General features: G+C 55.8%; 1 protein-coding gene across 1 annotated transcript; it reads right to left on the bottom strand.

Annotated features, from left to right (window-relative positions):
- Positions 1 to 997: 997 nt before the first annotated feature.
- Positions 998 to 14,800, bottom strand: ONECUT1 (one cut homeobox 1). The gene is made up of 2 exons (XM_026045772.1): positions 13,720 to 14,800; positions 998 to 2,287 (listed from the first exon to the last, which is right to left on the bottom strand). Exons 1-2 carry the CDS (start codon positions 14,798 to 14,800, stop codon positions 1,995 to 1,997), a joined length of 1,374 nt encoding a protein of 457 aa, XP_025901557.1. The 3' UTR covers positions 998 to 1,994.
- Between the last annotated feature and the right edge of the window lie 75 nt (positions 14,801 to 14,875).

Raw genomic sequence — 14,875 nt, 5'->3', positions numbered from 1 at the left:
CTCTAGAGTTTAGAGTGAACTTCACAAAAGATGGGATCTGCTACTGTTGGATTCTAGTTTACCTTGAATTTTTCTTTTTCTTTTTAAATAGAGCATAAGTAAGATTTGCTATTTCTCATTCCTGCAACGGGACATACACCTGTCTRTTTGGTTACTTGCAATTTAATATACTTAGAATTACTATAATAGTTTGAAACACCAGTTAGATTTCTAACAGGCACATTTATCTTTTTAAAAATCTCTTTTCTCCTTATACTAAAATTCAATATGCAGATGTTACATGCTAATTTGTTAATTAGATGTTAATTTGATCAGAGTCAAAACTGAATGATTTATCATCTAAAATTGTGTTAGCAACAGAGTATTTAAACCTTTTCAACTACAGTTTTAAACGATTTTATGCATTATTCTGATTATCAGAAGAGCAAGAAAGAATGCACGAGAAAAAAAGAAGAAAACTGCACATAGATACAAAACAGGTTGTACCTTGATGTTGCAGGAATTTTGCTATTGATTTCAAAGCATTCATAATTTGGCCTTATAAGGTCCTATTGGGGCTCTTGTTAGAGTTGTTTCAATTAAAGTTAACTGAGGCTGCACTAGTGTTCTCAAGAGGGAAAGACCAAGATTCTTTAAACCTGTTCCAATTCCCTTGCCTATTAAAATTCATAGTTTATTTATTTATCTTTTTATTGAAAAAAGCTCACTAATGTCAATGGGTCTTGATCTGGTGCTGGGCCTTGTGGTTTTGCTGTCACTCATTCTTTTCATTTTTGCATTCCAAATGTCTTCAGTCTCACGTTTGCAGGCTAGGTGGCAGAGCTGAGCTGTGTTTTCATGGGACACACGGCTTGGAAAGGCGGTTGTTCAGCGGGTTTCCAGCAGGATCAGCCTAGGACAGTGTACGAAGGGGATGCACACCGGCAAAAAAACTGCAAAGGCCCCTCCTTTTATTGCTTCTGCTGAAGTCAACAGCAAAAAAAGGCTCTTGACTTCAAGAGAAGCAGCATCCCGTCAGCAGTGTCTGTGCTCTGACACGGGGTTCGGACTGCTGGATGACATTCTTTCTTGCCAATCATGGAAACAAAGAGTAACGTGGTTTTACTAATTGCAAATAACAGTCTTGATTAGTAGTTTTATGTGTTATACAGTTAGATTAGTTTATACCTATAACTCTACATAGTATTTTGTGTAAAAATAGCTTTGGAATATTAAAATCATTGCAATAAAATACCTGCAATATAATTATTAAATGTGTTCTTTGGTAGCTAGTCGATTTTTTTTTTTTTTTTTTATGGATGGAATAGTTTTCCTTTTTTAAATCTGAACATTCCTTAACAAACAAAGAGAATGCACTGGTTTAGGTACCATTCAAATTCCTTTGCCTAGTTTGAACTCATCCCAGGCGTTGCACCAGTTAAGTTCAAACAACGAAACAGCAAAAAATCACACTACCGTTCAAATGGATTCAGACGACTCCACGCTTTGGGGGCCGTGCTAAGGCACGACCCTCTCTGAAGACCAGCCCTGACTAAGTCCCTAGCCACCRGCATGTACACAGTACGGATACACTCTACACCTTCATGGCGATCGCTGTGAAAATGAAGAGCCATATCTGAAAAGATGTCCATTCAATGACAAGAAATCACTATGCTCCAAACCACTATAAACAGCCAAGGACGGTGAAAATGATCATGAGTGAAGGTGTAAGACCAGTGGTTTATTCCTTTTCTCTCTATGTCCCGTTTCATTCCTTTCCTTTCCATCTTTCTTCTCGTTTTTTTTTTTTGCAAGTTGTCGTCCTACTAAAGTGTGTGTCTTAGAATAAAGTCATAATGCAGGTGAAATAAGTCTTTGGTTTCTTTGGACTTATAAATAACATTTTTTTTCAAATAGTTCTAAGTATAAACCTGCTATCTTGAGGTCCTGGTCTGTCTTTATTTATTTATTTATTTTAAAGCTTTTCCACCGAGGTTTAGTTTGTGGTTATTCCTTCATGCTTTGGTACAAGTGCTTGATGAAGAAGATGAGTTGCCTGAATTGGAGCTGCCCTCGTCTTGCCACTTATCCAGACTCCTCCTCCGTGCATTCATGAAAAAGTTGCTGACGGTGCTCAGCTCCAACCCTAGCTGCTGGGAAATGGTGATTTGTAATTCTTTGGATGGACGCTTGTTTTCCTTGAATATTGCATGTAGAGTCCGACGCTGGACATCCGTGAAGACCAACCGAGGCTTTTTGGGGGTGTTCCCTCTATCCTTCCCATGCTCTTGTTCTTTCCTCTTGCATGCTGCAAGAAAGCGGAGCAGTGGTTAGCAGTTGTACAGAGCAGTCATGATCAATGCCCTAAATGACAAACCTGGGGGAAAAAAAGGAGCTTTCATTCGGGCTTCTAAATTGGGAAAGGACACATGACACGGGTAGGACTCATTTGCTCTTGTGTGCAGGATTCAGAGGTCTACCAGGTTGACTCACAAGGAGGATGATACTTTTACTCTTTAGCCACTTTTCCCTGGTTAAATTAACCCAGACGTTCTTACAAACATCTGCTGGCTCCACTATTCAAAACCCATTTCACCCCTTTCCAAACCCCAGGAGGCAGGAAATACAGAAGGAGTTTTCCTTCCCTCCACGGATGAGGCAGGAAATCCAAACATTTTCCTTCCCTCCACGGATGAGCATTGGAAGTGCTTCCTGAAGTCACATATTCTAGCTACAGAGCCTTTCATTAGCAATGGCACATTGATCAAACAAAATCATATCATATACGTTGTATAACTTTTGGCCTGAAAAATAGTCCCTTCCCACAAGCAAGGCCTTGCTGAAGGGGCAAACTCAGTGTACGGAGCAGTGAGAAAGAAACGCATGCGCTGATTGAGAGCAAACATTGATAACTCAGGGGTTTAAAAAACACCTTTGCAAGATTGGTCCATCACTTACCAATAAACAGGAGAAGGCAGGAAATGAGGTGTGAAGAAGAGATTAAAATAAAATCTATCATGCAAGTATCTGTGAACATTTGCCAAGCAGAAGCTCCCTGMAAAAGCAGCCCCAGAGCGGAGCCCTGCTCCAGGAGTCCCTTCCCTGCCCGTTTCCCTGCCTGTGGGACAGGCCTGGTCCCACCAAAGCCCCTCAGAAGCAGCGTCCACCCTAAAACTGGCCAGCAACGCATGGGCCGCCCCGAAACCCATATTTCCCTCTGGAAATTATTTCCCCTACCCATCATTTCCCTCAAGAGCCGGTGCTTGCAGATCATYTCTTTGTCCTGGGAGAGGCTGGGAACATTTTGAGAGCCCTGGATGTGCTCAGGGGATACAAAAACAGTTTCCCTTTCAGCCCTCCTGCTGCTCACCTTCATAAGAGGCAGATTAAGGAAAAAAATTTACATATGCCCAAGTGTTTAAGGCAGGCTGCGTGTTGTGAGCAGCAGGGGAGGATACCGCCTTCCATCTTCTGGCTTGCCCAGACCCAGGAATATTAATAGCACTTAAAAATAAATAATGGTGATAATGAAAAACTGTAATAGGGTTTCCTCGCGATCGTTTTCCCTGCATTGGAGCCAATCAATTTTAATAATAAATTGTAGCTTCCAGCTTGCCAGAAAACAAATGTTCACCGCCGGATAAAACCCGACGCGAGAGGCTGCCCAGCGCCGTGCACACCTGGCCGGCCCGTGGGGAAGGACTGACGGACACAAGCATCTTCCCCCGCACTCGGCCCCGGGTCGTGCTCAGACCAAGTCTTTTGGCCAAATCTTCCTTTCTTTGAAGCAGACCATGGTGTTCACTGAAGTCAGCTTCTGAATTAAAACCCTTTTGGATAAATAGCAGAGCCTGTCTTCAGATCTGTTTTTGGCACAGCTCTATCAGCACCTTCTTTTATGTAGTGGACAATTAGGAAGATAATTTGCACTGACACCCCTAGCACGTGCTCCCCGTGAGCCATGTGGACGGGCTCCTCTCAGCCCAGAAACCCAGCTCAGGAAAAGGAGTTTTGCTCCAGCAGCCCAGAAAGCAGGGCCAGGAACAGGGCTCTGGGATGCTCCCGACCGCGTTCCCGCTCTCRGCCCCACGAGGAGACCCCACGTTTTGTCCCCGGGCTGCCCCAGCTGGGTGATGCCTCCCGAGACRCCTTTTGAAAGGCCCTTAAGGCAGCCTGGCAAAGACAAAGAGCAAAGCAGAGCGCAAGGAAGGAGCCCTGGCTCTGGCGAYGCGCGCACACGCGGCAGTGCAGGTTATCAGTGCCAGAAGGAGCCCCCAAACCCCCCGCTGAACCCTCAGGCACCTCCATCTTCTTCTGCCCCGAGCAACAGATATTCCTGACACTTGCAGTTCTCCTGATACAGCCCATCAATCCATTTTTGTCCCCTTTTGTTCCTTTGAAGTCACCTGAGGGATTTGGTTGCGTTCACGTGCCAAACCTTGTAAGGTTTGTACATCTTATTAGGGCCAGGTGTCCGTGAGCGGTGCAGGGCTGTTTGTCACCGCTCTTCCCGCATCCCTCCCGTGCCTGGCTGGGCCGCCCAGGAAGGGACGCATCCTGCTCCGACGGAAGMGCAAGCAGGATCGCGTCCCGTGAGGAAATGCACCATTAGATCATTAGCTTGTGATACGGAAGAGGCTGTTTTGCCTACCTGGGAGGTGATCTCTGCTCTCTGTCAGCCCAAAACCCAACAGTAAACACAGGTACTAACCTCAACGCTCGATCTACTCTTTCATCCCTAGAGAGTATATTTCTTTTAAAAATCTACGAAAAAAATCAATTACCATAATACCCATTYACAGAAGCCCTCTCTGTGTACTTTAGGTCTGACTGAGTGCTACAAACATAAAATTTCCTTTCCTACAGCACAAAAGCAAAGCACGACCCCAGCAACCCCCCCAAGGAAGCCCGCTGTGTGCTGTTTTCCTTTGGGCACATAACAAAATGCCACCACAAGCCTGACTGCCGCCTTTGTTGGAAAACCGACACTGGGGCAAGTTACAACAGAACATAAGGGAGCCAAAAGCCACCCTGAGGTGGGAAGCAGAGGGCACCTCCGTTGCGGGYGCTCGGCGTCACGGCGCTGAGATGCTGCAGGTGCGCTCAGCGGGGTGACACCTGCAGCCAGGACACGGGTGTCCTCTCACCCACAGCATCTGCACGGGCGCCTCAGGGATTCCTTTTCCGTTCTCSTTGTGCCCCAAGCGGCAGGGAGCAGCCACCAGGAGGACCATCGGCCACGCCRGGATCGTGGATCCTGTGGGGCGGTCGGCAGGCGCAGGGGGTCCGGGGCCTTTCACCTCGAGGTGACAGGTCACGCTTCCAGCCCAACCCAGGTCATGGGGGACCACAAGTCATTCCTGTTTGCCAGTCGGGAGCGCCCGTACGCGGCGGGCGCCAGCGCCGGCACGCCGCTTCACGCCGCCCTCGTTTCCGTCACATCTGACACGTTCCGTGACACCAATTAGCGGCGCGGCTGGACGCCGGACGCTCCGTGCCGGGGAGAGGCGCTTGCTGGCCGCGGGCATGACCCCTCCGCAGGGGCCCGGACACAGCCAGGGAGGGTCCGCGGGAGCCTCGGCCTCGCGGGGGCAGCGAGGCCGGTCGCAGGGCCTCCCCGCTGCGGAGCCCGCGAGTGCGGCACCCTCGGCAGGACGGACCCAGCGACACCGCGCTGTGCTGGAGACAGGCGGGGAAGACAAAATACGGGCTCTGTGTCCTTCTGGACATCTCCTTGGTCCTTGGAGGTGGAAAACTCCTCGTGGTCTCCACATAGGGGCCTCCAGATTAGCGAGCACCCTGAGGGCACTGGCGCCACCTCACCTGTGCTGTGCATGTTTGCTTAGAGAGGCAGGAAGGGGAAYGTGGGCGCCACGCTCCTCGGGGGGTCCCGCACAAGGTCCCCAGGCAGCGGCGTCGTGGCCGGGCACTGCTGGCAGAAGAATCGGCCACAGAGCCCCAAGAAAGAGCACAGCCCCCTCGGGGGAGCGCGGGGCGAGCAGGGCACCCTGCACAGGGCACGAGGGAGGGTTTAGGCAACACAGGAGGTCCCCAAGGCCCCCCGTGAGGGGCATCTGCCCTCCTTTTGCAAAGGCAAACCTCTTAATTACTCCAAGTCCAGGCAAACAGGATRCGTCTTAGACAGAGACATAAGAAGAATTCTACAATGCCCTTCTTAAATGTGTTTTCTGATCTCTCCTGCATGAGGGCTGCAAACTCCAGGCTTTTATCATCCTCCTGGGCCCTGCTGAAGTAGAAGCTGACCTGGCCAGSTGGGGGGGTGGGAATCCCTTTCTAAAGCACCTGCTTCCAGCTTTGAGACATCACAAAATACCCCATATTCAACATTTTTTAGAAAGAGAACATGCTGGAGAACACTTGTCTGAGCGCGGGTCTGACCGTGGGCAGCAGAGACGGGCCTAATGACGCAGCTAGAGGAGCGCAGGGTGAGAGAGTCACAAATTCATGGTGAGTTTCTAGAGACAATAATTTGTGGTGACGATAACACAGGCACTGTCCCCATCATGGGACAAAAAGCCCCAGAGAGAGCAGCAAGAGGCACAAGTACAGGTGTCTTCTAAACGTCACAAACTCAATATTTGGGGGAATATGGGGAAAAAATAGGGGCCTATGAGACTCACACTGAGTGCATACTGCACCCCACACCTGCTAAAAGCAGGCAAGCCCCTCTGGCCTGAAAGAGCCCCCACATCACAGCTCCTCTGGGCTATTTATTCTAATATCCCACCATTTGGCAGGAGCAGAGGTGGCATCGACCCACGTGAGAGATCCCCCAAAGCTTCCACCCTGCTGGGACAAGAGTCCTCACCAAGAGCCTGTGCTGGCAATGCAGTGCACTGGTTGCTCCCCACACCAAAATAGYTAAATGCACAATATTATATTACAGTATTTCTTAGTGGGCCTGGCATGGTTCAGCATTTTGCACCTTGTTTTTCTAGTCGCCATTCAAGGTTATTTAGAGTATCCTGCTAAACCCAGGCATAACTCCCCTTCTGGTTCCTCACACCATGAGAAAACTTAAGAATACATTTGCACAGAGGGAGCTCACAGGGAGTTCAGCCTGGCCACGGAGGGACCCCAGCTGAGACAGCGAGCAGCGAACATCTCCCTCCGTGGGCTGTATGAAAATGAGTGACCTTAATTYGCTGCCACCGGAATAATAACGTGAACCAGCCTGAGCAGCGGCTGACTCGACGTTTTGGGAGTCCATGGGGCTTGTGCAAACACGCGGTATTGATGGATCTGTAACCGCTCGAAGGAGCTGACATCACCACTCCAGAATATGCTGCTAAGTGGATTAATCAGGGGGAAGCACCCGGGTTTCCTGCGATATCATTTAAAGAAAACATTAAATTTCTTCAGCTGGGTCCTTAGTTAACCATATTACTGTGACAAATATTTCTTTGTCTAGCATAAGTAATTAGAATTTAATCACTTTAACTGCATCTTAATTACCCCAAATGAATTGGAAGGACATTTAATAGCAAAGATTAAATTGCCTTAATGAACGATTTTTGCGACTGCATCAATATTTTAATCATGTTAAGGGCTCCCGGCCGCTGCGGCACCGCCCCCGAGGGGGCGCCCTCGCCCCGCGGCTGCGTGCGGAGCTCCGCGCCCCGACACCGCGCCTCCAAACCTAGCAGTGTCCGAGCGATCCGCTCCGCATCTCTCCGCAGCTTCCCACCGCGCAGGCACCATCCGCGCCGGGCCGGGCCGCTCCGCACCTCTCTGTGCCGCCAGGGAGCTTGCCGACCCACGCGGACCCGCACAGCTCCGCTCCGCGCAGCCCCGCTCCGCCCCTACCTGCGGGCCCGCCCGCCCGCTCCGCCCCGCTGCGCGCCCCGCCCCGCCGGGCCCGCCCCGCTGCGCGCACCTTCCGCGGCAGCGGGTCCCGCCGAGCCCCGGCTCGCTGCTGCGCTTGGGTGCACCCAAGGGACGCGCCCCGAGCCCCGTGGGACGGGTCCCGAGTCTCCTCGTCTCTCCGCGGCTGTTTCCGCAGCGGCACCGCTGAACCCGCCACAAAACGCGCACATGCCGCGCCACGCTCCCGCGGAGCCCACGGCACAGCGATCACATGCGGGCTAATCGCTACTGGCGTTGGACGTAAAATGCTATTGCTATTTATCCCATCATCCTAAAATGGGATAAATTCAAAACTCTTGTTCTCATACATTGCTCCTGCAACTTATTCTTTCGGCTTCGTAAAAATGACTTCCTCATAAACAAAATAGCTCAAGAGAAGTGCATTTTTGGAAGTATTTCAGTAGGAATTGGTTGATTTTCAACCAGTATATGATTTATCCTTATAGAGATAGGTTTATATTTGAAGTACGAATGGATATTTGTTGATTTGATGATGGGTGAATATAGCGGCCATGAAAGCACCTAGTGCGATGGCACACTGGGTGCCGATTCAGCACTAAGGACAAAGTCTCGTTGCTGCCAGAACTCCTCAGCAAAGCCAGAAGTGCTTTAGCAACACAGCTGTATTTAAGAGTCCTCAGAGGTCTTTCTTGAAATGAGCTTGTCCCTTGGTCTGGGGTGTGGGGTTCTTGTGCTACGGGGAACAGAAATAAGCTAATCAAGACAAAATATGGGCTGTGATCGAATTCAGATGCATTCAAACCTATAGGCGGATGGATTCCTGCCTGCTTTGTGTATTTCTAGAAAATCTTGTGTCAGTTTAATAAGCATTGCGCCCCCGACTAGAACAGATTGCGAACGCCAGGGTTCAGCTGCAGCTCGGCACCCCAGCTGGGCCTTGGGGAGGCTCTTCCAGCGGCAGGCGCTGCCTCCGGCAGCCTGSCTGCCCGGCGCCGATGGAGGCATCTCTGCCTCCTTCCCGCTCCTCCGGGACGCTCTTTCCTTGTCCTATTGGGGCGACCTGTTGCCCCTTTACGGGCGGGACCCGGGCAGCTGCTTCTCGCCTTTGCCCAGTGCTGCCAGTGCCGGGACCTCCCTGGTGCAGCCCGGGCCTTCCCGCCCGCCCCCCAAGCGCCCCCGGCGCCCCTCGCCGCTGGCTGCCGTTACACATCAGCGATGCCGCCTCGCTCCTCCGTTAACCGCGACAAGCGTGAGGTCGCAGCGCAAACCCACCTGAGCCCGGCTAACATCCTGCACCCCGGAGGGTGCGGGCTCCTCCGACGGGGCGACCCGCAGCGGCGCTGGCACCGCAAGCCCCGGCAAGAGCCGGTAGCGGGGCCGGGCGCCGGTAACTGTCCGCAGTGCTGAAAGCGCAGCCCGGCCTCGCGCCGACGGCCCCTGCAAGCCGCAACAGCGACACTGGCGACACTGGCGACAGCGGCGAGAGCGACGCCCCGTGCGGGTGCTCCCCGACGGAGGGCGGGTGGGACCCCCCCGTCTCCCGCTCCTGGAGCCGCCCGCAGCGCGCGCAGAGCCGCGGTCAGCGGCCCCGACGTGTCCCGGGGCGGGGCGCAGGGGTCGGCGCAGCGGGACCGGRGCGGCAAGGCCCAGTTCTGGTCGCCGCCCGTCAGTAGGTGGCGCAGAGCCCCCGGAAACCGAGGGCGCTCCCGACGGGGCGGGCGGGAGTCCCGGGGCGCTGTGCGGGGCCGTCACCGCCGTGTCCGACGGTTCCGACCGTGCCAGGGGCCCGACCGGGTCCGCGGGGCGGCCGGGGCGCGGGTTGGGAGCGGCTCCTGGTCAAAATGGCAGCGCGGAAGGGTCGGGACTTCTCCGTCCCCGCCATCCGCCACGCGGCCCTTAATTAAAATAAACAAAAGGGAAACAAAAGCGGCGCGGGGCGACACCGGGCAGGGGCCGCAGGGCCGGGCACGGGCTGCGGGGCTGCGCCTGCCCGGTAGCGTCCAGCGCGGCTCGGTGCAGCACAGTTCGGTACGGCCCGGGCCGGTGCAGCACGGATCCGTGCAGCACAGTTCGGTGCAGCACGGTTCGGTGCAGCACGGTTCGGTGCAGCACAGTTCGGTACGGCCCGGGCCGGTGCAGCACGGATCCGTGCAGCACAGTTCGGTGCAGCACGGTTCGGTGCAGCACAGTTCGGTACGGCCCGGGCCGGTGCAGCGCGGTTCAGTGGAGCCCGGCTCGGCACCACCCGGCCCGTCCCGGTCGGTGCTGAGGAACGCGGCCCGCCGGCGGCGCCGGGAGCGGCCTCCCCGCTGGGTAACTATTAACGAAAAGCAAACGGGGCCGTGTACGAACGGCTGTAAATGATGGCACAAGGACACGGCGGGCAAACAACGCGGCCCAGAGCGGAGGCTGCGCGGGGGGCCCGACCCGGTCCGGCGGGGCCGCGGGCGCCGGGGGGCGCGGGGGCGGCGCGGGGCGAGCGGCCGCGCTACATTTCCCGCGATGGCGGAGCGCCCTGATTGCAGTATCGATTTCTTTACAGTTAATTTGGTGAGAATTTCTCGGCGGCTTCTCAGGCTGCAGCTTAGATAAGATTTGATTTGGAGGGAGAAAGGCCAGGGAAGGAAAGACACGTAACCCTCGCGGTGTCGGAGTCACCGAGCGCCCGGGGAGCGCGGGGCCTCCGCGGCACCCCGCGCAGCTGCGCGCCCGGCCCCGCGGCGGCGGACCCAGAGCCGCCARGAAGCCGCGGGGACGGGCGCTGCTCGCGGAGCGTGGGGCGGCGGGGCCTGSTAACCCCGCGGAGGAGGCTTCGTCCGCGAGCGTTTCTGCGGCCGCGCATGGGCAAGCGGCCTTCATGCAGATGTGCTTCAAAAACCAAATAGCTCGATGTCGGCTATTTTTTCCCCTAAATTAGCTGAGTTAATTTCGTCTTTCTTCCTTTTTTTTTTTTTTTTTTTTTTTTTTTTTTCTTTTTCCCTTCCCCACTCCTCCCTCAAATAACCGGAAAGACGGAAAGACACCAACCCTTAAATCCTGTCTGGCTGCGGAAAGGCTGTATTCCGTTATTTTGTCTTTGCTTTTTTTTTTAATTATTATTTTTTTCGGTATCCCCTCACTGCCCTTTCAAATGTCAGCAAGGGCAAGGGGCGGGTGGAAACCTCCTGGCAGAATAACTAATAGAGAAATGGCCAAATAGATAAATATTCAGTGCAAGAGAGGGACAGACAAAGGAAGAGGGAACAGAGAGGAGAAGGAAGATGGGATGAATAAGATGGAGGCTGGAAGAGGTCAGCTTTGCAATTAGCAGTTCTGCTTACATTTCAAGAGACAGCCCAGGAAGTGTCAAGACCTCAATCCTGCTTCCATGTAACTACCAATTTTTCCTCTATTTGTTGGAGCTTCTGTAATCTGGGAGGTAGGGAGCCCCCAGGGATGGCTGGAAGGGGCAAAGACTGAAGATAAAGTGCTCGGCAAGACTACGGGGTCTGCAATAACTGGGCTCCCCCCGACTTGCCGCCTCCCGGCCGCTGCTTGCTGGAAATTCGAGCGGGAATAAAGGCGGCCAGGGCCCTGCTCTGGGTAGTTATCTACCTGCTAATTCTCTAAACGCTCGAGAGTGAGTTATAATTTGGACGTGAAATTTAATTTGCGTCGGCTGGAGTAATTTATGATATTTTGAATTGATGTTCATACATCAATATCAATCGGGGCAGATTTTTACCACTTAGTAAGATCATCACACATTTAAAACCTGAACAGAATGAAATCGATGGTTGATGCATTTAGAGCGGATTGCCTTGGCGGCAGCCCGCGCGCAACGCAACGCAGCGCAACGCAGCGCGCAGCGCAACGCGGAACGGCGCCGGCGGGGTGCGGAGAGGGGCGGGGGGGCAGGGGCCGCCCCTCATTGGTCAGGACGCATCGATATGCAAATGAGCACGTGCCGCGGGCTCCCCGCGCCCCGCGGCGCCCAGCGCAACGCGCATCAGCCCCGCGGGGCTGGAGTGGCCCCTGGGCGGCCGGGAGAGCCCCCCGGGCGCCGCTGCCTTCCCCAGGCCTCCTCCTCCTCCCTGCCCAGGCTGCGGGCCCAGCGCCGCCCCGGGGAGGCCGTTGCTCCAAGGTGCGGCGTTCAGGTTTATCTGAAATGAAAAATAAAATAATAATAAAAAAAAGAAAGGTGGGGGGAATAATGAGGCTTTGTGTCTGTAACGGGATTAGCGGGATCCGCTTATCCGCACGGCGGCAGGGCGAGGGCGGGCGCGCAGCGAGCGGCGGCCGCGCGGAGCCCCCGCACGCGCGGGACGTCGGCAGCTCCGGCGCGGAGGTTGTTCCCGGTATCGATCTATGCAAATGAGCGGAGAGTCGGTCGACCGAATTGCCGTAAAAATACACTCCGAATCGAAGCGCRTTCGCCTTCGCGATCGTTAAGGGGATATTGGAAACACAAACTCCGTCCTCCTCAGCTGCACCGCACCAGCAAGACGAGGGGCTGCTCCTCGTGAGGGTGGTTGTGGAGACAGGGAAGGAGGAAAGGGCATTTCCTCGCAGCACAGACCTTTGAAACCGAGTCTGCGGGAGGGGAGGAGAGCAACGTCCTCCCGCTGCCGGGCGGAGGGAGCCTCGGCGCCGGAGTCCCCTCAGTAGCCAGGCGGGACGCGGAAAAACGCAACGAAACGGCCGCAGCGCAGCCGGCTCCCCTGAGAGCGGGCAGCGGCTCCCCTTTCCCGCAGCCGCTCGGCCCAAAGCTCAGGAACACTCGTGTGCTCGAGCGGAGAAAGATTTGGTCCTTCCTTTGCTTTTTTTTTTTTTTTTTTTTTTTTTGTCTCTCCATAAAACGGATCAGTGACCCCGACTCCAACGCGGATCGACTACCTCGCGTTCTCCAGGGACAAATTAATGGAGACCTATCACTTAATTAACAACCCCTCACTCACGGCATATTAAACGCGGGCTCGGGCGCACAAGTTGGCGGCTTTAGGGGGGAGGCAGGAGGAGAACAGGTACAAAACAGGAGGGAAACACGCTCTGCTCCTTGGGATGCCCAGGGAGACAATACCGCCGCTGATCCTTACGAATATATGGAGCCAGGAAAACTGGAGGTATTTCTGAGGTTCGCGAGCAGCGMAGGGACAAGACACAAGCTCCTTCTCACACGCAGAAGCATTCATACGAAATGCAGCCTCCACGGGCTAACGATAATTGCAATCAGTTAAAATCTAACGATTTTAGCCAATTGCATTTCTTCTGCTCTTCAGCCACTAGTTACACCGCCGGCCCATGTCATTTGTGGGAAAACAACACTCGTGCAGAACTCCTAATCTAAAACAAACGGGATGCGGCGCTAAAATGGGCTCTGCGCCCCCATGGCGCCTCCTCGAAGCCCCCCAAGCCGCACTGCCTGCCTCGAGGACCCGCGTGGGGCCGCTGCGCGCAGCGCGGACCCCAGACGGCCCCGCAGCGCAGCCCCCTTAGGGCCTTGTGCCCCGGAGCTGCCTCCGACGCCGGCCTTAATTCGCGTGCGAGCAGTGCGAGTGCTCCGAGGAGGACAAAGAGGTAAACGCGGGCAGGCGGCCCCGCGCACCCAGGGGCTCGCGGGCAGCTGTCACGCACGCCCACCCGCACACGCGTGGGCGCCAAGTTGTCGATGCTTTTGCACAGCCCTGAGTCCCGTCACGGAGCGCCAGGGAGCAACGCGGGCGCGGACCGCAACGCGGCGCCTGGTCGGGGCGGCGGCTCCGCGGCCGTTCCCAAAGTGCGCGCAGCCCCCGCGGGCGCGCGGGGCTTTGTTCGGGCACGGGCAGGTGCCGCGGGGCGGGAGGGGGGGACCCGGCCACGCTCGCGGGACCCCCCGGGCCCGGGGCAGCCGGGGGCAGCCGCTCCGCCGCTCACCTGCGAGCCGCAGGGCAGACATCCGCTGGAACTCCGGCTCCTGGAGCCACTTCCACATCCTGCGGAAGGTCTCCCGGCCGGATTTGAGCTTGCTCCAGGGCTTGGGGTTCCTCAGCAGGTCCGAGAGGGTCCCTTGGGAGCGGCACAGCACCCTCTGGGCGAAGATAGCCTGGGGGATGCTGTACCGCTTGAGCTCGGTGGTGATCCTCTGAGCGACTTCTTTGGTATTGATTTCTTCCATTTGCCCTGAATTACTTCCACTGTTGACCTGCGAGCCAGTCACGGAGGGGTTCTGCTCCCTGGCGGAGCCCAGGATCTGCCCGTGGCCCTGGGCATTGAGGTGGGCATGGGGATGGTGCGGGATGCCGTTGAGGGGCACCATGCCGGCCGAGGTGGGGGTGAGGTGCTGCTCGCCGTGCCGGGCTAGCATGGCGGGATGGTGGGCTTCGAAACCGTTGGGGGTGAGCATCTTCTCGGCGGGCATGGTGGCCCCGGGGTGCGCGTAGTGGGGCAGCCCTTGCTGGGAGTTGTGGATGCTCCCCAGGCCCGATCCAGACAAAGGCGAGAGGCTTTGCCCCATGCCGGTAACATCCTTATGGTAGGGGGTGTAGAGGTTGTTCATGGACGCCAGCCCCCTCTCGTCCCTCATGAGGGTGAAGCTGCCGCTCACGTTGCCCGGTATCCGCTGGTGGGGATGGTGGTGGTGGTGATGGTGGTGGTGGTGGTGCGGGAACTTGTCCGAGACGGTGGAGATGGGAGGTAGAGGCTGCAAAGGGGTTAACGTGGTGTAGGTGCTGCTCATGCTCATGCCGGGGGGCGTCTCGCAGGCCATGGTCATGGTGGGGTGCAGGGCGCCCGTGAGCGCGTGCTCGGGGGGCCGGTGGTGGTGGTGGTAGTCGCCGCTGTCCAGGATGGAGGCCATGCCCATGGAGCGCGGGTGCGCGGGCAGGTGGCCGCTGCGGTGGCCCACGGCGCCGCGCTGGTGCGGGCTGCCGCTGAGCAGCTCGGTGGCGGCGGGCACGGGCTCGTGGCTCACGGCGTGCAGGTCGCCCATGCTCTCCATGGCCAGCTGCGCGTTCATGACGGGCCGGGCGCGCCGCGCAGCTACGCGGCGCGCGGCCGCGAGCGGCGGGCAGGGCTCGGCGGCGGCGACATG

This window comes from Nothoprocta perdicaria, unplaced genomic scaffold, assembly GCF_003342845.1.
Source record: "Nothoprocta perdicaria isolate Ctin4 unplaced genomic scaffold, notPer1 scaffold_41, whole genome shotgun sequence".
NCBI classification, from domain to species: domain Eukaryota; kingdom Metazoa; phylum Chordata; class Aves; order Tinamiformes; family Tinamidae; genus Nothoprocta; species Nothoprocta perdicaria.
Note: the sequence above shows the minus strand (reverse complement) of the source record. Positions and strands in the feature narration are given on the sequence as shown.